The sequence below is a fragment of the Quercus suber genome, unplaced genomic scaffold, assembly GCF_002906115.3.
Source record: "Quercus suber isolate HL8 unplaced genomic scaffold, Cork oak 2.0 scaffold_11, whole genome shotgun sequence".
Taxonomy (NCBI): Eukaryota; Viridiplantae; Streptophyta; class Magnoliopsida; order Fagales; family Fagaceae; genus Quercus; species Quercus suber.
In genome coordinates this window covers 207,180-231,488 of record NW_027069477.1, presented here as the reverse complement: position 1 = coordinate 231,488, position 24,309 = coordinate 207,180, and the positions used below count along the sequence as shown (strand labels likewise).

The 24,309-nt window shown below is 35.0% G+C and overlaps 1 protein-coding gene and 1 long non-coding RNA gene across 2 annotated transcripts; one reads left to right on the top strand and one right to left on the bottom strand.

Annotated features, from left to right (window-relative positions):
- Positions 1 to 3,848: 3,848 nt before the first annotated feature.
- LOC111997131 (receptor-like protein 46) lies at positions 3,849 to 6,350 on the bottom strand. Its single transcript, XM_024029194.2, has one exon. The coding sequence runs from the start codon at positions 6,348 to 6,350 to the stop codon at positions 3,915 to 3,917; it is 2,436 nt and encodes an 811-aa protein (XP_023884962.1). The 3' UTR covers positions 3,849 to 3,914.
- A 6,238-nt stretch (positions 6,351 to 12,588) lies between these two features.
- On the top strand, positions 12,589 to 14,942 carry LOC112020881 (uncharacterized). The gene is made up of 4 exons (XR_010631102.1): positions 12,589 to 12,641; positions 12,746 to 12,782; positions 12,944 to 13,097; positions 14,391 to 14,942. It is a non-coding gene; the product is annotated as an uncharacterized LOC112020881 (long non-coding RNA).
- The last annotated feature ends 9,367 nt before the right edge of the window (positions 14,943 to 24,309 follow it).

Sequence of the window (24,309 nt, the reverse complement as noted above, 5' to 3'; positions counted from 1 at the left end):
GAAGTTTGCAGATCTTCTAGGAACATTAGACCTCCACAGCGTTATTCACCCGCTTTAAATTATCTACTATTGACTGATGGTGGTGAGCCAGAGTGTTATGATGAAGCCTTGCAAGATGAAAATTCAAGCAAGTGGGAGTTAGCCATGAAGGATGAGATGGATTCCTTGTTGGGGAATCAGACATAAGAATTGATTGAATTGCCAGTAGGAAAGAAGGTTTTACACAACAAGTGGGTATACAGAATAAAGAATGAGCATGATGGTAGCAAACATTACAAGGCCAGATTAGTTGTTAAAGGGTTCCAGCAGAAGGAAGGCATTGACTACACAGAGATATTTTCTCCAGTTGTGAAGATGTCAACAATTAGACTGGTGCTGGGAATGGTGGCTGCAGAAAACTTACATTTTGAGCAGTTAGATGTGAAGACGACATTCCTTCATGGTGATTTGGAAGAAGACCTTTACATGATTCAGTCAGAAGGGTTTATTATTCAGGGACAAGCGAATCTAGTTTGCAAATTGAGAAAGTGCTTGTATGGCCTAAAACAAGCTCCTAGACAGTGGTACAAGAAATTTGACAATTTTATGCATAAAATTGGGTTTAAGAGATGTGAAGCTGATCATTGTTGCTATGTTAAATTCTTTGACAATTCTTATATCATTTTACTGTTGTATGTGGATGATATGCTCATTGTAGGGTCTAGCATTGAGGAGATTAATAATTTGAAGAAGCAATTATCAAAACAGTTTGCAATGAAGGATTTAGGAGCTGCAAAGCAGATCCTTGGTATGAGAATCATTAGAGACAAGGCTAATGGTACATTGAAACTTTCACAGTCAGAGTATGTGAAGAAAGTTCTCAGCAAGTTCAACATGAATGAATCTAAACCAGTGAGCACACCCTTGGGTAGTCATTTCAAACTGAGCAAAGAACAGTCACTGAAGACAGAAGAAGAAAGGGACCATATGAGCAAGGTGCCCTATGCCTAAGCTATTGGCAGCTTGATGTATGCTATGGTGTGTACAAGGCTAGACATTGCACATGCAGTGGGAGTTGTGAGTAGATTCATGAGTAGGCCTGGAAAGCAGCATTGGGAGGCAATCAAGTGGATTCTGAGATATCTAAAGGGTTCATCAGATACATGTCTTTGCTTTACAGGTGCAAGTTTGAAGTTGCAAGGTTATGTAAATGCTGATTTTGCTGGTGATGTTGATAGTAGAAAGAGTACTACTGGGTTTGTATTTACTTTGAGTGGTACAGCTATATTATGGGCTTCAAATTTGCAAAAGATTGTTACTTTGCCTACTACAGAAGCTGAGTATGTTGCAGCAACTGAAGCTGGAAAGGAGATGATTTGGTTACATGGTTTCTTAGATGAATTGGATAAGAAGTAGGAGATGGGCATTCTACACAGTGACAGTTAAAGTGCAATCTTTCTTGCCAAAAATTCGGCTTTTCATTCAAAGTCGAAACATATACAGACAAAATACCAATTTATCTGGAACCTTGTTGAAGATAAGCTGGTAATACTTGAGAAGATATGTGGATATAAGAACCCGGCAGACATGTTGACTAAGGGTGTCATTATTGAGAAGTTGAAGTTGTGTGCAGTTTCAATTGGTCTTCTAGCTTGAGGACTGAAGGATGAGTTGCAGGGATGAGGGATTGCTTTTGGAGGATAATGGTTGATGTTGATGATTGAACTAGTCTCCAAGTGGGAGATTTGTTGGGCTTTGTGGAGCCTAATTTATTTTTAGCCCGTTTTGTAGCCCATTGTAACCCTGTAAGTAGGATATAAAAGCCGCTTTTATAATTAGGATTTGTGACTACTACTGTTGTTGTGTTTTTAGAGAGAGAGAAAAACACTGTAGTCGCACTTTGTATTTTTTCCTGATAATAGTGAAATCCCTGCAACTCCGTGGACGTAGGCAAATTACCGAACCACATAAATACTATTTAGTGCGTGTGATTATTTTTCTTTGACGTGTGTTTTCTCTATTTTTTTTTTTGTTTCTTACAAGTTGGAATTTAGGTTGAATTCTCAACACTTAGTGCTACAATTATTCTTTTTCTCTCTCGTTTCCTTCTATTCTCTCTCTCCTCCCTCTTATGGGAGGTCTTTACATTATATAGTTTCCTTTCATACCATCTTGATCGTACACTTGTTAATCATTTAAGCCTTCACTCGAGTATTTGTCCCATTAGGCATTTTCTTTGGCTCTCTATGAATGGTGGTGGTTGAGATTGCACTGTTCAGGGGTTTTCTCCACATAAATGCGGCCAGAAAATTTGCTGCAATGTATTTAATGTGGTGGTAACAGCTTTTCTTTTACATATTTCTGTATTCTTATCACCTTTGTACGTGCCTAAAGTTCATCCTTATCATTGGAATTTCCTGGAAGGTCACCTAAATTGTCCAAGTATCTGCTTGGCTGATATTCATCGTATCCGAGAAGGATATACTCATTGGACGATAGTCTTCCATCCTTTCTTTACGTGATTCTCAACTTTAGGCCTCTCCCAATCATTTACTCCTCCTAGGACATGTCCACGTCCTCGGATAAGGCCCAAGGCCTAATATATAAATTTGGACTCTTATCCTCACAAAAACCTTACTCAATATCATTAATATTACTACATATTTTGAAAATATAACCGTTAGATTACATGTTCTTTTTGCTCTTAATATATATGTTAAATTTTTTGTTAATTGGATATTATTTACTATATGATTTTTAAGATTATATTTTATGTACAATTTTAAACTACAAAAACTTGCAATTTAAATAATTTATTGATGACATAACTATTGATTTTTAATTTTCTAGAAATTTTGCAAGCATGAAAGATATAAGAAGAAAATGTAATCCATTGGTGGATTTGTCAAAATTCACCTCCAATAAAAAAATATTGAATAAGGTTATAGCCTTAGACTATAATTAATTTTGTAGTTAAACTTTGTTCTTATAATAGTAGTGAATTGGTCTAGAGTCTTATATTTTAATAACATTGTTTGATCTCTTGTATGAAAAGAACTAATGTTGCAATCCCTCTCTCCACTTATTGTAACATAATAATAATAATAATAATAATGAATTGCTTAGTGTAATCTCATATAGCCAAAGAATGAAAAGTTGTATTCATGTATGCATTTTTATACTAGGCTAAAATATAGTTTTCATCTCTAAAGTTTGATGAATTTCATTTTTCATTCCTATAATTTAGAAAAAGTTTTCTTTTCCCCCAATATTTTACGAGCAAATTTAACTATTGAAATATATATATATATATATATTAAAATTTTAAGTATAGAAAGTATAATATTGTTGTGTTTGAGTTGAATTTCTTTTAATCCATATAAAGTTGGAAGGAGCGTCTGAGTTTTGCCATTGTTGTTTTTCTTTGTTCTTTGTTGGATAACTCTAAAGTTAGACTAACGTGTAGTACTTTTGGCCTCATTATATATTTTCTTCTAGCCAAAAAAAGAAGAAAAAATGAATAAAAGAAGAAGAAGAGGAAAACCCAAAAAGAAATGGTATAACAAGAGAGAACAATTTACATGGATTTTATATTTGACTATAATATTTTATATATTTATTCTCAGTTGCCCTCTCGCTTTGTTCTACATTTCAGTGTCATATATAATTTATTGATATTGTTGGGGGAACCACAATTTGACTCCCTACAACCATTTTACAAACAGGCACGCGTGATGTTTTGTCAAAGGCCATAAAAGATTTGAGTGTGTCTTTCTCATCACCAATTGGTTTTGAGGTGGAATGACACGGCTCATAGTCTGATAGATACTTATGAATGACTATTGGTTATAATTGTTTAATTGAAAGTCTTTGCATGAAGAGAATTAGATATTTGATAAAAAAATGAACTACATAACTTGTATGAGACTGGAAACTTAAACACTTTGCCTTATTTGTTGGCTGTGATGATTTGCAAGTGGTTTAGGAACAAAATACCCAGTATGATATAGGATTCCCACAACTATGAAGAAGCCAAATGAGTATCCAACCCCCACTCCTTCCCATAAGAACAATGTCTCATTACTCTCATCCTTTGATGATTCTGTTGGTGATTCTGTTGGTGATAGCTCTTCAGCACATGGAACTTGAATCTGCATTCCACATAGTCCACTATTGTTGGCAAAAAAGTTTGGATCATTCATAGTGTCCATTTGGCCACCAACTGGAATCTTACCTATGAGCTCATTGTTACTCACATCCAAAACAGACAATTCTTGCAACTTTGCTAGTGATTGTGGAATTAAGCCTGATAATTTATTATGTGACAAGTCCAAACTCTCTAGACTCTCTAGGTCACCAAGACTTATTGGTACCTTTCCAGAGAGGATGTTATGTGAGATGTTGAGATGCTTTAGATCCTTCAATCTCCCTAATGATGCTGGGATCTCACCAAAAAGTTTGTTCATTGATAGGTCTAACAAAGAGTAGAGTTCGAGGTTATGGCTTGAGAGACTTTGTTTTGACTTCTTCCAAATCACTATCAGATAATGTAACTCGATTGAGATGGTGAGAAAATCAGGGAGTGATGAAAATTCGTTTGATGTTTCAATCATACCGGAAAAATTTCCAAACTTTGGAGAGATGTTGCCAACAAGATGGTTATTTGAGAGGTCAAGAATTTGGAGGCTACGAAGTTTGAAAATACCATTAGGGAGGGAACCTTGGAGGGTGGTGTTACGTAAATTTAGGACTTGAAGGGTGGAGATTTGGCTAATAAACTCTGGCAATTCACCTGTGATTTTGTTGTCATGGATATCTAGGTGTTCAAGCTTGCTCATATTGGTCAGGTTTCTAGGCAAGCGGCCAGTAAACTTATTTTTTCCCAATGCAAGAAGTATTACTTCTTGGGAAAAATTTGTTGGAATTTCACCAGAGAATTCATTAGAAGAAAAGTCAATGAAACTGAGCATATCATTGGAGCTAAAATCTGGTAAGTTGCCAAAAAATTGATTGCTTGACAAGTCTAGTAATAGGAGGTAATGAATATTAGAGATAGATTGAGGAACCTTACCTAAAAAATAATTTTCGGCCAACATGAGGACCATGAGAGAGGTTGCATTACCAACGTTGTTTGGCAGTTCTCCAAAAAAGTTGTTTTGAGATAGGGAAAGAACTAATAAACTCTGAGAGTTGAATAAACGAGGAGGGAGAGAACCTGTAAGACTGTTATCTGATAGAAATATGCTTCCGACTTCCATTTCAACAAGCCATTGTGGGAAAATTCCTTCTAGCTCATTCTCACTCAAGTCCAAAACTTCAAGAGTCTTTTGCTTAGAAATCCAATTTGGGATTTCTCCTGCCAGACCGCAAGACTTCATAGATAATTCAGATAGCATACACTTTGGCTCTATCTTTGCATTGCTATTCCATGTTAGATGATTCCCTCCTAGAAAAAGACGCTTCATGCCCTTGATAGTGAACAACCAAGATGGAATTTCTTCACTGAGTAGGTTGTTTTCCAACTGAAGTGTTTCCAACTTCGTCAAATTCTCTATAGACGATGGAATTCTACCTGTCAACCTGTTATTGCTCAAGGCCAAGATAGTTATGTTGGATAGATTGCCAATAAAAATTGGAATGTTCATTGACAAGGAATTATCCCTCAAGTCTAATTCTTCCAACCCCTTCAAATACGAAAATGAAGATGGAATTTCACCAAAAAACTTGTTGCTGCGAAGACACAATTGCTGCAACTTTGTCATGTTCCCTATCTCCTTGGGGATATTTCCACCAAAAAAATTATCTTCCAACTTCAATACCTGCAAGTTTTGAAGAGAGCCCACTTCCCCACTAAGAATACCATGGAACGAACTACCACTTATATCAAGATATCGAAGATACCTCAAATGGAAAAGTTGAGAGGGAATGGAGCCATTGAAGTGATTATTCTTCAAATCAAGATAAACCAATTTGCTTAAATTGGCAAAGCCGTCACCTGGCAATTCACCTTGTATTTGATTACCTCCCATGTCAAGCTTCATCAAGCTTCTAATGCGAAAGAGTGGTGTCAAGATGGTGGAAGTCACCACTATGGGCTCCACAGATTGCTTGAGAACAAGGGAGTCAAGATGTAGAGCAATCACAGTCCTCGAATGAAAACGAATACTACAAATGACCCTGTTCCAATTGCAACAATCTGAGGTGGAATTCCATGACTCTAAGTCAACAACTGGGCTTTCTAATGAGGAAGAACTAGTAGTTTTGATGAGAGAGGATTTAAACTCGAGAAGGGCTTGTTTTTGATATTCACGGCAACAAAGAGAAGGGGTGAAAAGAATGAGAAGCGCTAGTAGCAGGCTGAGGTTGGCCATTATCGTTGTGTTTCTTGTTCTTTGTTGGATGGTCATGGTTATAAAAAGTTTGGAGGAGTGTGATAAAAAGAGGTTTCCATGCTGCACCACTAATCACGGTGTTCTCAAAGTCTAACTCAATGATCACGTAGCATTGAAAATCTGTGGAAAGGAAAGAGAGATCACTGGAAAGCATTTTGGCTAGTCTGGCATCTCTTTTCATGGAGTGAGTTTACACAAAAATTTGACTTCTAGCAGAACTTAAAGAATAAAGCAAGCTTGGAAGTTGGAAAGCAAAACGTGAAAAGCATTTTATGTTTCCGCATAAACGACTTGTGGTTTATTTCTTGCTTTATACACTGCATTAAGTCGTGCATTACTGATTGGAGAAGCAAGAATCACTGTTCGTAGATTTAGTTTTTGTTTGTTAGCACAGTAGTTTCTCTATCACTGGGGTTCTATACTTCTATTGCATCATTATGAGTTTGAAAATACTCATATATTTCATGCTTTGCAGGTCATCATTGATCAATGATCATACCCATTAGAAATGCTACCTTAAAAAGATGTTCACATGGCTGCACCACTAACCGCGGGGTACTCAAAGTCTAAGTCAGTGGGAACGAAATAATATATATATATATTTTGGATAATCAATGGGAAAAGGAAAGAAACTGGAAAAGAAGAATGAAGAATGAAACACTGAAACGACACCTGTAACGAACTCCACTAACCAATTGGAAAATAACACGTGTAGACTAAGAGATAAATATGCATGAGCGGACGACTTGTAGTTTTAAGTGTTTAGTTGAGAAGATAGATGCAATTAAATATGACATGTCATATATTTTTAGCTAAAATGCAAAGCTCATTTTCTAAGTTTTACCATAATTCATTTTAGTCATCTAATTTTGCTTTTGATCATTTCAGTTCTTTAAATTTCAAGTTTATTCCATTAAATCCCTTTTGTCAACTTCCGTTAATTTTTTTTTTAAATTAAGAATAATTTTTCAATCATTAATTGGAATTTTTTTTTTCATTTAAAAAAATTTGAAGGAAAAATTTTTTTTTTGGACAATTAACCACAATATTTATCCGAAGTTGATGAAGATGCTTTAATTAAATAAATTTGAAACTTAGAGAACTGAAATGTACGAAGGCAAAGTTAGATAACTGAAATGAATTATGATGAAATTTAAAGCTTGTGCAAGTAGCAATCCTAGTCCAAATTTGACTTGGATTTAGTACAAATTGCTATTGATTCCTTGCTTTAATTGGACTCAAATTTAATTGGGTTAGCATTCTTTAACTTCATTATTGCATTTGTAAAAATATAGTTCATTAGCCTTCTTCTTTACACACATTTTCTCATGCGTTCCTGATAAGTTTTTCTAGAATTAATTCCATCTTTCTACAAAAAACATATTCATAGAAAAATTAATTTTAAATATAAAATTAATTATTCAATATTATTCCAAAACAAAAAAATGAAATGCATGAATTGATACAAAATGAAATTGACAATACTTTCTAATAATGAAATAAATTTGCAAAATTGTTGAAAAAAATGAAATTTGACTTGTGGTTTCCATATATGGTGTACAAGAGACCCATTGATGATGCGTTGGTGAAGGGAAAAAAAACCCATAGCCAAGGTCTAGTAGGACTTAATCAAAGCCCACAAAAAGGCCTCACACATGTGGGGAGAGATTGTTGGGTGTGCATGTGTGAAGTTTCATATTGAATAAGAATGACAAGAGTAGTTTTTTTTTTTTTTTTTTTTGATCTTTTGATACTCAAATTGGTCTAAACTTTCATTAATAGGGGACAAAGCCCAAACGGGTTACATCTTTTAGAATTTGATAGTCCAACATTGGTGGAGTATCTTCCACCCAAATAATACATTCAGACACAAGCTTAGAATGTCTGGCCAACAGGTGGGCTGCTACGTTGCAAGACCTTCGCATGGCATTTGATTTCCAGTCTTTGCTATGCATGAGCTAGCTTTTGATTACTTCAATGACTTTCTTGATGAAGCTTGCAGACGGGTCAGGACTAGAAATGGCATTCATCACTATTTGTGAGTCACCTTCAATAATGATCAGGGTCAAACCAAGCTATCTGACCAAACAGGTTCCTTCCTCGGCTGCCTTCGCTTCTATTTCCAACGCTCCCAATGGGAGTTCGAGCTTTTTGCTCATTGCCCCCATCATCTACCCCCTTTCATTTCTAATCGCAACTCCAACGCCATAGCAATTTAACTCCTTAAACACTGCCCCGTCCACGTTTACCTTATACCAACCTTGATATGGGGGCTTCCAAAAAGAAATTTTTGGTATGGGAGTATGCCTAGTTAGGGGGGGCGGGGGTGAAGTTCTGCTGGAATTCTTTAGCAAGGTTCAATGCCTCTCTCACAATTTATTTAGCTGGTTTGCACCTTCCTTCGTGCTTAACAGAATTCCTATTATTCCATAAGCTCCACGCTATGATGGCAAAGAGGTCCTAATCTACTACTTTTTGGGTCTCCATCAAAAACCAAACAACGTCAATAAACTCCTTTTGAGAGTCGGGGAGATTTGGGAGAGTTAAATTTGACTCAAACCAGACCTCTGAAGCCAACTTGCAGTCCCAAAAGATGTGTCCTGATGATTCACACCTTCCACAAACGGGGCAGCTGTCCTCAGTGAGCACCTTTCTTATTTTAGTATATCTTTGCAGGCCTTCCACATAAAAAGCTTGACTTTGTTTGGACAATTCAGTTTCCAAATGTCCTTCCGCAGGTTCTCCAACTTTGTGGAATTTGAGGTTCCCTCTCCATTATCTTTATGTTTGCCTTCTTTCAACCATCCAAAGGCCACCTGATATGCGCTCTTCTTAACCAAGAAACAACCATTTTTGGTCCAGGCCCAGATCAGTGAGTCCGGGGGGAGACTCAGACTTATAGGAATGCTCAGAACAGTGTTGGCTTCGTGGGAAAGGAAAGTACATCTCACCAGATTTGCATCCCATGAGCCACTCTTTCTATCTAGGAGATCAGCCACTACATCAATGTCAGAATCTTGGGGCCTCGGGCTTAATACTTTGAAGGTGTTCTGAGAGGGGATCCACTAGTCCTCCCACACCTTTACCTATCTACCATTCCCAATACACCATCGGGATCCTTTGTCTATGATCCCCTTTGCAGCAAAGACACTCCTTTAGACATAGGATGGTCTGCTTCCCAATTGAGCTTCCATAAAGGTGGACTTAGCAAAAAATTTTGCTTTGAAAACTTTATGAATGAGGGAGTTGTTATCTTGCTGAATCCTCTAATCTTGCTTAGCTAATAGGGCCAAATTGAAAGCTTTTAGGTCCTTGAATCCCATGCCGCCTTTAGATTTTGGATTACAAAACTTTTTCCAAGAAACCCAAGCCATTTTCCTCTCATTTTCCTTCTGACCCCACCAGAAATTACTCATCATAGAATTTAAGTCACTACACAACGAGTATGGGAGTTTGAAGCAACTCATTGTGTAAGTGGGAGTGGCTTGAGCTACCGCCTTAATAAGGATCTCTCTCCCTATGTTGGACATCAATTTACCTTTCTAGCCCGCTATTTTCCTCCCCACTTGATCCTTTATGCAATTAAAAGCCTTCTTTTTAACTTGACCAACCAAAGAGGGTAGGCCCAAGTACCTCTCGTGTTGCTTAATTATTTGTGCTCCAAGCATAGTCTGTTAGGAATTCAGTGAGGCAATGCGTATGGGATGCTGATGATGTGATGCTGATGAATGGCTAATGCAGGTGGGCTGTATAATGCAAGGCTAATGCAGGTGAGGCTGCATAAGAGGGTGCACAGCATGCATGCACAGCTGATCATGGGAGGACTGCCAGTGTAGGTTAGAGTTAGTTAGTTAGTTAGACTATGAGCTGGAGTTAGTTAGGCTGTCATGGTAGTTATAAGGTTGTTACACGGTTATGATTGGGGGGGTTTACAAGTATATAAAAGGATAACCAATTGTAAGGAGAACATTGAACCATTTTGTTAATTGATAATTCTTTTCTCTGTATCTTCTCTCTTCCCCCAAACTCAATTCTCTTCATCTTGTTCAAGGAGGCCTAGTTGACCTCGAATTCAACTACCATCAACCAGGTTCATAACATAGTCTTAACCTCTTCCTGGGTGTCACTGCTAGTGTTCTTGCTAAAGAAAAGAGAGGTTTTCACTTTATTTAGCTTTTGCCCTGGACCCCCTTTGTACTCCTTTAGGACATTAATCACGTTTCTGCCTTCCTCGACTGTGGCTCTGCAAAAGATGATACAGTCGTCTGCAAAAAGGAGATGGGATATTTGGGGTGCACCCCTACAGATCTAGACTCCCCTAAGCTTGCCTGCCCTCTCTTCTTTCCTGAACATGGCTGATAGTATTCATTATTAGATTAAATTAATTTTCTTGAATAGTAAAATTTTTATTAATAAAAAGGAGAATAATTGAGCAAAAGCATGATGTTTTAAAGATTTAGATTTTAGCTTCACACCTCCACAGATTAAGAGAGTTTGAATTTAAGTTTAGTATTGATTTTTACTTTTTAATGACACTTTTATGAAGATAGTTTTCTTGAGATTAAACTCTATTAGCTAAAGTTTTAATAGTATAAAATTATATTTCCACTAAATCTAGAGTAAGTTTACAACTTTTAAACCATTGCTATATTAATTTTTTGATAGATACAAAAGTTTATTAGTTGATATCAACTTTTTTTTTCCCTCTTCATCACTATATGAATTATCTACAATTTTTATTTTGTCACTACACTTTTTTGTCATATTTTAATTTAAGTGTTTATTTATATACTTTTAAAATTTTCAATCCACACACTTGAAAAAGTTTAAGTTTTACAAATTTCTGTTTTTTTTTTTTTCTTCGTGAGTTAAGAGTTTTAGTTTAGTATTTATTTTACTTTTTAATGACGCTCTTATGAAGAGTTTGTTTGTCTATTTGGTTACAAAACATGTGAAAATTTCATATATAATCATCTTAAGCAACTTTACTCTACACTTAAGGTTAACACTTATTCTTTCCCTTTTTACATTATGCATTATGAAATAGTGCTCATAAGCCTCAAATACCATGTTTTATCTCCTCAAAATTCCCATTCATTTTCAATTTTTTCCTTTCAAAATTAAAGTGTTTTGGTAATAGGTTATAATACTTTATGCATACTGTCATTAATTATTAATATAGTGACAATAGATGGTTAATGTAGATCAAACTCTTTTACCAATAATTTAAAAATCTATTTTCTAAACTATAAGAAATTTAAAATTCTACTTCATCTAAGATATTAGCAAAAGTTTTCAAGTAATTTAAAACAAATTTAATATTTGTTTTAATTGTATATCATAATTTTATGTTTTAATATGTAAAATTTATATATTACACACCGTGTTCATGAAAAGTGACTCAAATGTATGTATTAATTATATGTCGTAACATTAATGTTTTTTATAATGTGACTAACTAATTATTAATATAGTTTTGAATCTTTTAATTTATTTACATATATCTTTTTGAAGTAAATTGCGCAACGCATAAACTTTTAACTAGTATATATATAAAAGCAGAAGTCTCATGCAGAAGTGTATGAGATCCTGCCATATGGTGCTCTAGCTTCCATTTAATCTCTTTAACCTTCTTTTATTAAGTTTTTTTTTTTTTAACTGTTATCTAATAAATTTTAATAACATATTTTTACTGTTATATCCAATATGGATTGAGCTTGACAATTACACCTGTTAGAAATACTGAATAATTTGTATTATATTTCTCAAAAATAGAATATACATGAGTGCCTTTATATAGGAGGCATATGTGCGCAGTACAAGAAAGAGTGTAGTATAAGAATGTGTGCTATGCAAGTAATCTAGTTCGGCCTAAAGCTCACAACACTATATACGTTAATAGCTCCCCCTCAAACTCACGAAGGCGTCCCTTACATTGTGTTTGGTTGGGTGGATTTTAGGGTGGATGGAAAATATAAGAAGGAAAATGGAGTAGAAAAATGGGTTTTCCCTTGTTTGGGAGAGGGGAGAACATAGGAGTGGAATACCCGGGAGAAAATTTTCTCTCCCGGGCCCACAAAACTTTTCCTCCCAAATCAAGAGGAAAATCAATGAGGGAAAACTGCCTCATTGCAGTTTTACTGTAATACCCTCCCACCAACCCGCATTCATGCCCTTCACCTACACCCCTGATGACTTTTGCCCCACAAAATCCTTATCACTTTTCTCATCTTCTCATCTTTACCTTTAGCACACCGTCCACTGTTCCAGGTTCTCCTCTCTTTCTTTCTTCGTTTTTTTTTTTTTTTTTTTTTTATTTTTTTTTTCATTTGTTTATCTACCATGTACTCATTTCCATTTGTTTTTTTCTCCAGCTAAGGGGTCTTTTGATTTCCTCTCTAGCCGAGACAGGTATGATCTTCTCCATTTTTTTTGCTATTTGATTTGTTTTTTTATTCCATTCTTCCCAGAATCTTTCTCCTATTTCTTATTTTTTGCAAACCCATTTGGGATTATTGAATCTATGCATGTAAAGAATCCGTGTATTGTTTGTTTGTTTTCTTCTACTTCAGACTTCGGTGCCTCTCACTCTCACTCACTACCTCCTCCACTTCTCGCCTTCTTTGTGCCTCTCCTTCAGACGTCGGTGGTCAGTGGCTGAAGCTCTATATCTGTGCTTGTTCTTTGCCTTCAAACTTTTAGTCAGTTCAGTCCACGACTCCACTGGTAACTTCTATTATCAATTATGCTTTCAATTATTAGTATTTAATGAATTATAGGGCATTATAGTTTACACTTTACAAAGCATAGCATTTTAGTTTACATGTGTGCCTGCCTGTGTGTGTTCATAGTTGGTGGATTTTATTGTTTGGTATTAGTTGTAATTGTTAGAATCTGTTGGTGTAAGGTTTTCATTTATTAGTGATTGTGTTTTGCTGTATCCATGTTAATTTTCACCCAAGTTTGCTGAATCCTGTTGGTATTAGTTGTGATTGTTAGAATCCATGTTAATTTATACATATGATTGTGTGTAATGATAACAGCAAACTTGGATGAAAATGGTGTCAAATAATGGCTTGCATAAGAGTGTTATTGACTGATTATGTTACCTTTTGGTATCTCATAGATGGCTAAACATGTAGCAATCAAAATGAAAGAGTTTTTTATTTGTTCCATTTGTTTCAAATATAAAATCGTTTACTGAAACTTAAATATTTTACTGTAAACGCAACCTTAGTGTAACTGAAAGTTTGAAAGTTGTTTGTTAAAGCTAAAGCTTTTGATGGTTAACAAAAAACTCAATATTGTATTTGTATTGGTTGTAATTGACTTACAAATACAGTACACTGAAGCTTAAGTTATTTTCTTGAGCAAGCTTAAGTTAGGCTCAATGGGTGGGGGGCCATCTAGAGCTTAGAGAAATTTAACAATAAGAATAGTTTTTTTTTTTTTTTTCTCTTTTTTTTGAGTCCCTCCAAATTTCCAAAGCAATTAGTTTGTGATGTAATCTTCACTACATTCCCACTGATAAAGCATTCCTTGTTTATATTGAGACTATCATTCAGCTTGGCTTATTCCAAGCATGTCCACCCCTTGCAGATAGCAATAACACATTTGGAGAATGTCTCCAAACTTGTACAAGTTACAAAGTCATGTCCTAAGCCTGTGATCCACTGGCAAAGCTGTTGAATATTGATGTAGTGATGCTTGATGCTTCATTTGGATCCTATAGCATCTTTCTACTTCCTTATTAAAGAAGAACTAATATGTATCACTGTACAATATTTATTCACCTGGGACCACTGTTGCACTCAAGCCCCACCTAGATACTATCAACTGTCCAAGGAAAAAATATGGTAGTGTTTGTAGGACACTGTAATGATCAGTCTTAAAATAAAAGCCACAGGCTTATAGTGTTTGATGAAAAGATTCCATAATGTGCACATATGCTTCTTAATTAATAAAAAGAATTATTATTTTTTTCTTTTTTAATGTATTGATCATTGACCCATTGCACAGTTCCATTTATCAAATTATAAAGTATGAGTCATCTGGGCTTATTTGTACTTGATGGTCTTACATGAGATTGCTAAGGGGGACTTGCTATCATGGAGAGAGGGCATTCACGTTGTTACTCGGAGGATGAAGTTTTTTCTGAATTGGTGAAAATAGGAATACCGACGGAACACCAACTTGATGCTATGCTCTTCCTAATTAAGGATCCAGCCAAAATGAGAGCATTTTTTGGTGTTCCAACTAATAAGTTACGTTGACAAATATTATTGAAGATGATGTATGCTAAGGAACCTTAGTGACTTTTGGTAGTAGCTAACTTTTGTGGGTTCAAAGGGGTGTAAATTTGATTTGCTAACTTTTGGTAGTAGCTGACTTTTGTGGAATGTATGTAGTGGCAACTGACTTTTGGCAGTAGTTGTATTTTGATTTGTTAACTTTTGTGGAATTAGCAATATTTGATGAATTTGTATTTCAGTTAAGACACTAGAAGATAATGTAATATTTTAACTTGTACTGTGCTATGGATGAATGAAATTAATATCATTTTGCTCCAAAGTTTTATACATCTTCTTGGTTCAAATCTGTATTTTGTCTAGCCTAGGTGTGTTGGATTGAGATGGTAAGTCATTCATTGTTGCTGTGGGAATTCTTTCAGGTAATGAATAGATTGTTCTCTAAACAGATCATGTGATGCAGTTCTTAAAAGGAACAATGTCATTTTCATTTCCTACATTGTTGGAAGTAGATGACAACAATTGGGTTGATGAAGGCTTTGCAACAATGCTGTTTAGTTGTATTTATAATTTTCCTATGCTTGCTTGGTAGCAGATTGGCAGTGCCATAAGGAATTCCTTTTTTATTGGTTGGTTAGCAGTGGCTACCAATCTCACAATGATCTCTCTGCCAAATGTCTTTGAGATATATATATATATATATATTTTGTTTGAGAAAATCTTTGATATAAACTTAATTGCTATGTGGCAGTCCACATAGACATGAATATTCTTTGTTACTCGAATTGTTGTTCCTTTAGGAGTGTTGATGATGCCAAATCCTATAGCGAGCCTTTTACTATGGCTACACAGTAAGAAAATCTTATTAGATATGTATATATGGAAATTTAATAATGGTGAAAATTCAGGCTTATAACCAATAATTCTTCAAAATCTTTTGCTCATAAAAGTTTGCTGAATTCCTCTTTGCTGACCACGTTTTTGTGGGCTGAATGTAGTATAAAGTTGCTAACCACCTTTCTACTGGTTATAAAATCCTTTGACTAATTAAATTTATATGTACACTATTGTAATTTTTACATTATAATAATAAAAATAATAATATAAATTTATATATATGATATGGTAAATTTTATATTGTTTAATGAGTACAAATACATCTATTTTTTACATATTATGTACCAAGGGTATAATAGTCAACTTATATAAATTATATTTTCCATCCTTCCCTTTTTCTCTCCAACCAAACAAAAGAATTTTCCACCCTCCCACTTTTCCACCCTTCTAACCAAACACATAAGAGGGAAAATTAAATATTTTCCATCCTTCCACTTTTCTACCCTCCCACAATTTTCCACCCCTCCATCCAAACAAAGCCTTAGGGTGTGACTGGGTGAATATATCTGCAAGTTGATCTTTAGAAGAGACTGAGATCAGTTTGAGAGCACCATGGACAAGATGATAATGGATAAAATAACAATCGATCTCGATATGTTTAGTCTGTTCATGGAAGACATCATTGTGAGTAATATGAATGGCACTCTGGTTGTCACAATAAAGAGAAGTAGTAGAAGATGTGAACACATTTAAGTTTTTGAGAAGCCATCATAGCCAAAAGAGCTCAGATGTGGCATCAGCAAAGGCACATATTCTGCTTCAGTACTGAAGCGGGCCATATGAGTTTGTTTCTTGCTTTGCTAAGAAATCAGAGAAGAACCAAGAAGAAAGCAATAACCAGTGGTGGACCTATGATCAGTGGGATCTCCTGCCCAATCAGCATCAGAAAATGCACGAAGAACAAGAGGAGACTGAGCAGAGTAGAAAAAACCATGGAAGAGAGTACCCTTTAGGTATTGAAGAATTCGCAGAACAGCAGCATAATGAGTCAATCGTGGAGCAGATAGATACTGGCTCACCTGGTGAACAGCATAGGAAATGTCTGGATGAGTGACAGTGAGATAAACTAGGCTGCAAACCAAACGTCTGTAAGGAGAGGGATTAGACAATGGTTTCCCTCCTGAGGGAGTCAAATGCACATTAAGCTCAACTAGAGTGTCAACAGTCTTGCTATCAGTAAATCCAGTTTGAGACAATAGTTTAAAGGCATACTTGGCTTAAGTAATATAAAGTCTATCTGTAGAATGAGTGATTTCAAGACCCAAAAAGTAGCTGAGATGTCTAAGATCTTTCATCTCAAACTGTTGACTAAGAAAATTCTTGAGTTCTTGAATGCCATTGAGGTTATCATTAGTTATGATCATATTATTCACATACAGGAGAAGTAAAATAGTGCCTTTGTTAATGTGACGAAGAAATAAAGCAGAATCATAATGACTAGCCATATAACCCAAGTGAGAGATGGTAGAGTTGAATTTGGCAAACCAAGCTCGTGGAGCATGTTTAAGGCCATAGAGTGCACGTCGAAGGAGACAAAATAAACTTCTTCACTTAAATTCCTATTAAGGAATGCATTTTTTACATCCATTTAAAAAAAGCCGCATTTACTGGTAGTAGCAACAGCTAAGAGGGCACGAATAGATGAGATATAAGCAACCAGAGCAAAGGTCTCTTCATAATTAATCCCATACTCCTATGTAAAACTTTTTGTAACAAGACGAGTTTTGTAGTACTCAATGGACTCATTAGAGTGAGTCTTAATCTTGTAGATCCACTTACAACTAACTATAGATTTCCTAGGGGGGAGAGTCACCAAATCCCAAGTATGGTTTTTAGATAATGCATCAAGTTCCTCTTTTATTGCAATCTACCATAAAGGGTCAGTGGAAGCGTCGCGATAGGTGTGAGGCTTGTGTAATGTAGTAAGGGCAGTGTAACAATGATAGTCAAGTAAATGTGCAAGAATGGATCTTACCCGAGTTGAGTGACGAGGTGGAATGTCTTGTACAAGATCTTCAGGCATAGTAGGAAAAAGGGACCTAAGCTCAGGGTTAGGTAGCTTGTCTTCGACCTGTTCATCTTCCACCTGTTCATTAAAGGGTGAACTAGGAAAGGGATCAATGATATCTGGTGGTTGGATAGAGAAGTCTACAAAAGAATCAGGAGTAGCTACAGGAGGATCAAGAGTAGCTAAAGAAGGAATATGTGCCTCATCTGGAAAAAGATCTAAGATAGAGGAGGAAAATGGGGAGGCATGGAAGTGAGAGAGCTTGACAAAGGAGTGATGTTCCCAAAAGACAACATTGCGGGAGATACGAAGATGATGAGAGATAGGATCATAACACCGATACCCCTTTTGAGTTTTGCCATAGCCAAGAAAACAATAAAGCCTTGACCGAGACTCAAGTTTGTTATGCTCATATGGCTAAAGAAGAACGAAACAAGCAGAACCGAAGGAGCGAAGGTGGTGATAGTCTAGAGGTGACCCAAAAAGGCGCTCATATGGAGTTCGATTTTGGATAACAGGACCTGGAATGTGATTAATAGCATGAACAACATGAAGTGCAGCTTTGCCCCAAAAAGGAGCATGAACATTGGTAGAGAGAAGGAGACCACGAACAGTGTCAAGAATATGACGAAATTTTCATTTGGCTCTACCATTTTGCTAAGAGGTACTTGGAAAAGTTAGTTAGTGAACAATGCCATAGGAATGCAAAACAGCTTGGAAAGCATATTGAGTATATTCAAGAGCATTATCAGATCGAAAAATTTTGATGCGTTTGGAAAACTGAGTTTCAACCATTTTTGTAAAATTAGAATATACTTGAAATAATTCAGAATGATGTTTCATATTAAAATTCTAGCTATAGCGAGAGTAATCATCAACAAAGACAACAAAATATCGAGACCCACCAATACTAGAGACAGAGGAAGGCCCCCAAACATCATAATGAATAAGGTCAAAGATATCAGTGGATATCGATTCACTAGTATTGAAAGGCAAAGCTGGTTGTTTTCCTAACTGACATGAAACATAATTAAAATTTTCTGTAGACATTGAACCTAACAAACCTTTAGAAGCCAATTATTGTACTCGAGAGGAAGATGCGTGACCAAGTCAAGCATGCCAAAGTGCAAGGGAAGGAATTGAAGAAACTGTAACAGCTACAGCAACAGAAACATGTGCAACAAGTGGAAGACAAAGGTTGTCTATGGGAAATATACGCCTAACTCTGGGATCGATCCCAAGCTCCTGTCTCGTCCTCAGATCCTACACAATACACCCAGAGTAATGAAAGATAATGCAATAACCCAACTCAGCTAATTGTCCCACCAAAAATAAATTGTAAGAAAGGTTTGGAACATTAAAGACCCTAAAAACCGAGAGGTTGGAGGTTGAAACGGAACCTATATTATGACCAGACATTGTGGAACCATTTGCTGTGCAAATATTAAGAGGGTGTGTTGCAGGTTTAAGTTCAGAAAATAAGAACAAGTGAGGTGCCATGTGATTGCAACAAACAGAATCCATAAGCCAAGAGGAAGGAGACATACTAGATAAAGCTGAGAGAGAAGAGGAATAAGATGCATTACCAACCATACGAATGACATTAGTGATGATGTTTTTAAGGTCATCTGTGGACATGGTGAAAGTGCATCCTGAAGATTTAGACTGTGCAGAGACAAGAGACATTAGCTGGACACTCTCAATGTTAGCAATAGTAGTAGTAGAAATTAAAACAGCCGATTTTTTGTGATGATAGCAAGTCTCAATATTGTGGCTAAAACGTTTGTTGGATTGTCAGTGAAAATTATTGCAAAAAGAAGAATACTTGTCCTTATTCTTCATTTAGAAGAAAAATATGCAAAAACGGACTGGCAAAAATGAAAACTACGCAAAAAACTGGGTAAGGAGCACCTGAACTGCAAAAAGTCAACTCAGGAAAAAAGTCAATGGTTAAAGGCAGCGGTCAACGGTCAATTGAAAAGTCAATGGCGATGACATCAGCATGATGATGTAATCGCTAACTTAGTGCTAACGTAAGCAAGATGACGTGTTGTTAATGCAAGTAGTGATGATGTGTCTTGATGACATCACTAGAGCTGACGTGGCATAATCGATGACGTAAGTGGACCGGATTCTGGCGCGTGTAGGTGCATGGAAGCACGTGATGGCACGTGAAGAGGATTGGTGGCACATGGTGGGGCGTGATTTTAACGCCGAGACTTTTAGCGGCACGTGGAGGCGCGTGAAAGGTCCGATGAAGATGATTTTTCATAGAAGAGCAGATAAGAGAGATTACTTTCGGATGGTGCAATCTGTGGTCTGATCGGAGAAGAAGAAGTGGTGGTGGTGGCAAGGCAATGGTTTTTGATGTACTGGAGTCACGATGGAGGTAGTGGTGCTGCTCATAACAACGGCTACAGTGGATGACACCCAAGAAGACAAGACTGCTTAAGAGCGGTACACCAGAGGATTAGAGCAATGGCTATGATACCATGTTAGAAACACTGAATAATTTCTATTGTATTTCTCAAAAATAGAATATACATGAGTGCCTTTATATAGGAGGCATATATGTGCAGTACAAGCAAGAGTGTAGTACAAGAATGTGTGCTATACAAGTAATCTAGTTGGGCCTAAAGCCTACAACACTATATACGTTAACAACACCAAATGTAATTCTCTTAAAAAAACAAATGACTAACTTCTAAAAATAGACTAAAATTACGAAAAACCCAAGCCCAAAGCTTATGACTCAGCTCTGAACTCCTCACTCGAGTGTAGATCAAAGGCTAAAGGGCCTGATCCTCCCCACACATCTCGTGTAGACCAAACCTTCAGTCCTTTACTCACTTACAAGTTACAACCTCTGTTTCTCTTTACAAACACTCTTCAACTTCTAAGAAATCAATGGTTTCCACTCCAATCAGTGATTATTTGTACAAACACTCTTCAACTTCTAAGAAAACAACGGTTCACACTCCAACTCAGTGATCATTTGAAGGCATAAATGCAGGAGCTTAAAAGATTTCAGCATTTGGTATTTTGGGCTTCAATGCAACCACTTCTAGCCAATTATACAATGTAGTTAACACCAGTTAAATTCCACCTGATTTATGAAATTGAAGTGTTAGTTTCATTTAATGTTTGCTTTGCATGTTGTAAAATCTGTTCTTTTATATATCCTCGTCTCCTTATGCCTCAAAACTTATGCCACTATAATTTCTAACAGTTCATTTCAGAGAGGTATGTTTAGTCCCTTAATTTTATGTTTCTCTTAAATTGTTTGTTTATTGATTTGTCTTTGAATCCCAAAATACTATGTTCGTTGTTATGCCACTATAATTTCTTACATTTTATTTTATATACGTTGTTAATTTCATGTTTCTCTTCAATAGTTTGTTTATTGATTTGTTGTTTATTTAGTTTAGCCATCTCTGAAAACTATTTATAATTCAATAAGAAGAAGAAAAAAAAAAAAAAAAAAACAGTTGTTAACTCACAGAAAAAATATTAATTTTTTGTTCAATCCCAAAATATAATGTTGGTTTGAAGTATTTAGTTTACCCATATAGTTATGTTGTCTACTTGAATATCAAATGAGTATTTGCATGCAGAGTGTTTGTTAAAATACCGAAGTGTTTTGCTCTTCTTTTTCTTCTTTTTTTAGATTTTTTTTGATAACATACCTCCTATTTCATTTTGCTAGCCCCTAATAGAAATGAATAATTGGATGAAATTACCCTTTAACTTTAACTTTTGTGATTTTACTTTATTGTTATATAAATCTCCACGTGGAACAAAGTCTAATCGAGGAAGAATCTGAGTTGGTTCTAAGTAGTAATGGAAGTAGTGAAAGTAGAATGCATCATGCATGGATTTTTTTAAAGCTCTCTGATTTATTATTCTTTTGTTGCTTATTGTGTCGACGTTAAGGATTTAATGTCAAATTTATTTTGTATAAGTACTATTGTTTTAGTTATGGGCATTTTGATGTCTGTGTTTGCACTTTGCAATTCACAAGTAGAGGCATATCACTCTACTAGATATGAATGGCGATGTTGGGTTCTCAAAAAAAGATGGCGAGGTACCTTTTATATAATGTAGTGATAGTTAGTTTCTTTGAAAGCACTCAACCTTATTTTTGTTAGTTTTGTTTGTAGAAAAAACTAAGCAAAAAAGGAGTGCTAATTTATTGGTTTTAGTTTTGTTCAATATTTTTTTTTGGGTTACTTTTAAACTTTTTTTTTTCTTTTCAGTTATTGTGCAAACTTTAGTCCTTTTTTCCATAAAGATTATGTCAGTGATATGCCTTTTTTTTTTCTTTCTTTCTTTCATACAAATAAATCACATATAATGCTTTAAAACATTGAAAGCTAATTGCAAGTGGCAAATGTAATTAGCACTTTCCTAAGTCCAACAATTTTTTTTTAGTGACATTTAGTGCTGCCCCTATTTAACTAAAAGTGAGTTGGTACTTCCTTTTTTTATTTTTTATTTTTTTTTATTGAAATTATTTGCAATTTGTGGAGCCGAAGATAAATGTTACGTTAATGGAAAATTGTTTTGATGTATCATGTAACTTCAATTTGTTTCGCTCGAGGACAATTAGTGGTGCCCCTAATTAACTTCAAGTGAGTTTTGTTCTATTGAAGTCATCTATAATTCGTGAAGTCAAGGATAAATATTATGTTAATTGAAAATTTGTGTTGATGTAGCATGTAACTAATTAGAAAATGCCATTGGTATATTAAGCAATTCTAATTGAAAATTTAATTGCAATTTTTTTTTTTGAGTAAATATAAAGATGTTACTTTGATTATTACTTTAACATATGTTTAACATTCCACTTAACATTCTTATATAGTAGCTTATAACATTATCCATGCATCGTGCGAGCCCTCCACTTGTATTCTATAATGTAAAATTAAAGTTTTTAAGTTTCTCTTTTGCTTCCTCTATAGTTTTCATATAATATATGCCATTAAGCCTTTGCAAACCTACATATTTTCACGCCATCATTCTAATTAATACATACATACATACATATATATATATATATATATATATATAGTAGGAATTGATGGTGTTTATTCCATGATTTTTATTTTTTATTTTTTATAGATAAGATAGAATTTCAACATATGACGTCTACTCCTTGATGTTGCTCTTATTATTAAGGTAATATATCAATCGGTTTTTGGTGTAGGCAGCCCAACTTAGAAATTAACCCAGATATCTTATTTAATTTGATGACAATGGACTAACTTGGCCTAATGATAATGAGCAATGATTATGGAGTGGACGTCATAAGTTGATATTCTATCTTATCTATTAAAAAAATTAAAAATAGAATTTTTTTTGAAAGATAAGTTGCATGTGTAAAATAATAGTTAGGCCTCAATAATAATAATAATAATAATAATAATAATAATTATTTTATGTTGTTTATAATTGGGACAAAGTTTAGCTACAAAATTTGTTGTAGTTTAAGGTTACAACCTTATACAATATTATTAATATTACTACATATTTTGAAAATCTAACCGTTGAATTGCACATTCTTTATGCTCTTAATATATATGTTAAATTTTGTGTCAATCAGATATTATTTACTATATGATTTATAAGATTATATTTTATGTACAATTTTAAACCACAAAAACTTGCAATTTAAATAATTTATTGATGACAGAGCTATTGATCTTAATTTTCTAGAAATTTTGCAAGTATGAAGGATATAAGAAAGATATGTAATCCATCGATGGATTTTTCAAAATTCATCTCAAATAAAAAGATATTGAATAAAGTTGTAGCCTTAAGGTATAATTAATTTTGTAGTTAAAATTTGTCCTTATAATAGCAGTGAATTGGTCTAGAGTCTTATACTTTAATAACATTGTTTGATCGCTCGTATGAAAAGAACTAATGTTGGAATCCCTCTCTCCACATGTAATAATAATAATAATAATAATAATAATAATGAATTGCTTAGTGTAATCTCATATAGTCAAAGAATTTAAAGTAGTATTCATGTATGCATTTTTATATTAGGCTAACATATAGTTTTCATCTCTAAGGTTTGTATGAATTTCGCTTTTCATTCCTAAAATTTAGAAAAAGCTTTTTTTTTTTCCCCTAAAATTTTAGGAGCAAATTTAACTATTGAATTTTTTTTTTTTTTCTGAGGTTATCCAGTCCAGGAGTCACATCTCCATTAATGTGGCTAGGGGGTTAGGTGAGCACATTTATTGTGGAGGTGACAACCTCTCCTAAACTCGTCCCCCCCCCCCCCCCCACCACTTGGGGTTAGTCTCGGTCTGCCGAGGACAGGGATATCCTCGGCGGGGATTCTAAGAGCTTAGGCCTTCATACATCGTCTTTGTACAATACTTCTTCCTCGGCATGGGCCCTGGGCCAGATGTGAAGTGGGCCGAGGTTACCAGGCCCACAGGCCCCACAATATATATATATATATATATATATATTTTAAGGGTAAACAAATAAAAATATTTAAATTATTATATATAAATTTTTTTTTCTTCAAGTTAGGGTGTTCCCAGGAACACCCTGGACTCTGAGTGGCGCTGCCACTGTATGTCATATATTTTTGGCTAAAATGCAAAAATCATTTTCTAAGTTTTACCGTAATTAATTTTAGTCATCTAATTTTGCTTTTGTTTATTTCAGTTCTTAAAATTTCAAGTTTATTCCATTATGGCCCTTTCGTCAACTTTCGTTGTTATTATTATTATTATTATTATTATTATTATTATTATTATTTTAA

Bases quoted from the DNA above. Each gene is read 5' to 3' on its own strand.
- LOC111997131 (XM_024029194.2), bottom strand. From the start codon at position 6,350: ATGGCCAACCTCAGCCTGCTACTAGCGCTTCTCATTCTTTTCACCCCT.